At 47.5% G+C, this 2,209-nt stretch overlaps 1 protein-coding gene across 1 annotated transcript in view; it reads left to right on the forward strand.

Moving 5' to 3' along the window:
• Positions 1 to 229: 229 nt before the first annotated feature.
• The window catches only part of LOC102765569 (probable histone-lysine N-methyltransferase PRDM7), an 8,025-nt gene continuing 6,045 nt past the window's right edge, over positions 230 to 2,209 (forward strand). The window contains 5 exon segments of the mRNA XM_015559445.1: positions 230 to 400; positions 600 to 871; positions 1,202 to 1,269; positions 1,703 to 1,841; positions 1,843 to 1,896. Of these exon segments, the coding sequence (XP_015414931.1) occupies positions 253 to 400; positions 600 to 871; positions 1,202 to 1,269; positions 1,703 to 1,841; positions 1,843 to 1,896 (681 nt within the window). The 5' untranslated portion in view covers positions 230 to 252.

Below are 2,209 nucleotides of genomic sequence, written 5' to 3' on the forward strand. Positions count from 1 at the left end.
TTGTGGGGTGCCCAGGTCTTTACTCAGTGCCTAACACATAATGTTCCCTCAATACATATTTTATGAGTGACTAAAGGTTGGGAGGTTGAACCTCATAATGGGATCATCTAGAAACTAAAATTGAATCAGCCACCAATAGTCAGTGTGGAGTGCTAGACTTCTAGTTAACGGAGGAAAATACCAGATACTATAATAGAACAGGTGATCATTTGATGGGAGGACATTGTGTGTTTTCTGATAAGATAGGGAATAATGTTCCAGACCTCACCCCTCAGTCACATGCTCTTCTCCCATGTAGACCTCAGGAGAAAGGAGATAGAAGTGAAGATGTATAGCCTACGAGAGAGGAAGTGTCGTGTCTACCGAGAGATCAGCGAGCCCCAGGACGATGACTACCTCTGTAAGCTCACCCTCACCAAGGAGCATGTTATGTCCTTGATGCAATAATTTCACCTGGTCTTTGGGTGCCCAAATCATTCCCTTCCTCTCATGACTGGGAGTACAGGATTGAGGCTCACTGATGTGAGCTCTTTCTGAAGCTCTTCATGTGCAGGAACATGCACTGTACCCTCCCTAATCCCTGTTGCTCTTGCCTCCAGATTGTGAGAAGTGTCAGGATTTCTTCATTGACAGCTGTGCTGTGCATGGGCCTCCTATGTTTGTAAAAGACAGTGCCATGGACAAGGGGCATGCCAACCGCTCAGCCCTCACTCTGCCACCTGGGTTGAGAATTGGACCATCAGGCATCCCTGAGGCTGGGCTTGGAGTGTGGAATGAGGAATGTGATCTGCCCGTGGGCCTGCACTTTGGCCCTTATGAGGGTCAGATCACAGAAGATGAAGCCACAGCCAACAGCGGCTACTCCTGGCTGGTGAGAACTTTACCTCTTCCCTGTCCTCTGGCTTCCCCGTCCCTCCTGTGGCTTGGTGGGGGCACCTGCCACACACTGGGCTCTCTAAGGATCAGAGGGTAAATGGGAGCAAAGTGGTACAGACTCCTCGTTTGTGGGGCTCCTGCTTAGTGGACAAATCGACTCCGACGTGTAGATGATGAGTAAGAAAAATATCCTGTGATCACCATTGGCAGTTGAATCACCATGCAGGCTGAAAGAGATTTGATGACAGAAAAGTAATTATCCTATTATATACACACAACCACACACACACACACACGGCCTTTAACTTCTTTTCCTGAAATGCAGATCACCAAAGGGAGAAACTGCTATGAGTATGTGGACGGAAAGGATACATCTCAGGCCAACTGGATGAGGTAAGGTCACTAGGCTTCTGGGTGCCAGAGAGGACACTCATGCCTCACAACCCACATGTCTGTCCTTCCCATCATGCCTCCCTAATGGTTTCCCTCAGTCTTCTGTTCCTCTTTTTTCTCCATACAGTGATCTTTAACATCTAGAGACATTTAGGAAAAAAGGAGGTCACCGGGTTTGATGGGGAAGTCTGGAATGAGGCTTTGGAAATGGCATTAGTCAGGATGAGCACTGTGAGCAGGACTTAGAGACAGGAATTCACATGACATTGTGACAGAGGCTTGGACATTGAACAGAAGTTTCCCCAGGAGCATGGGTGTGGGTGCCATCAGAGCTGAGGGCCTTAAGAGTCAGTGAGGAGCTGGACACGAATATGACAGGTAGTCGAAACTCATCGCCTGTGGTTTTCTTTCCTCTCATCTGCCTCAACGCCAGGTATGTGAACTGTGCCCGGGATGATGAAGAACGGAACCTGGTGGCCTTTCAATATCACAGGCAGATTTTCTACCGAACCTGCCGGGTCGTGAGGCCGGGCTGTGAGCTGCTGGTCTGGTATGGAGAAGAGTATGGCCAAAAGCTGGGCATCAAGTGGGGCAGCAAGTGGAAGACAGAGCTTGTGGCCGGGAGAGGTGGGCACCACTCTTCTTCAACATGGAAAGAAAGAATTCTTAGAAGTTTTCAGGGTCCAACACTCTCAAGTGGAGTAAAATCCACTCTACAGTCAGTAAACAAGTAGAGTAATCCACTCTAGAGTCAGCAAAGCTTCAAATCAGATGCTTCAGAAATGGATGGCTCATCACATAGGTCTTTGATTCTTAGGAACAATTTTAATATTTTTATTTTTGTTCTAATTTTTAAAAATATGCTTTTATTGGTTTTAGAGACAGAGATGAAGGCAGAGGGAGAGAAATATCAATCTGCTGCCTCCTGAAAGCCCCCTAC

The sequence above is a fragment of the Myotis davidii genome, unplaced genomic scaffold, assembly GCF_000327345.1.
Source record: "Myotis davidii unplaced genomic scaffold, ASM32734v1 scaffold1474, whole genome shotgun sequence".
Taxonomy (NCBI): Eukaryota; Metazoa; Chordata; class Mammalia; order Chiroptera; family Vespertilionidae; genus Myotis; species Myotis davidii.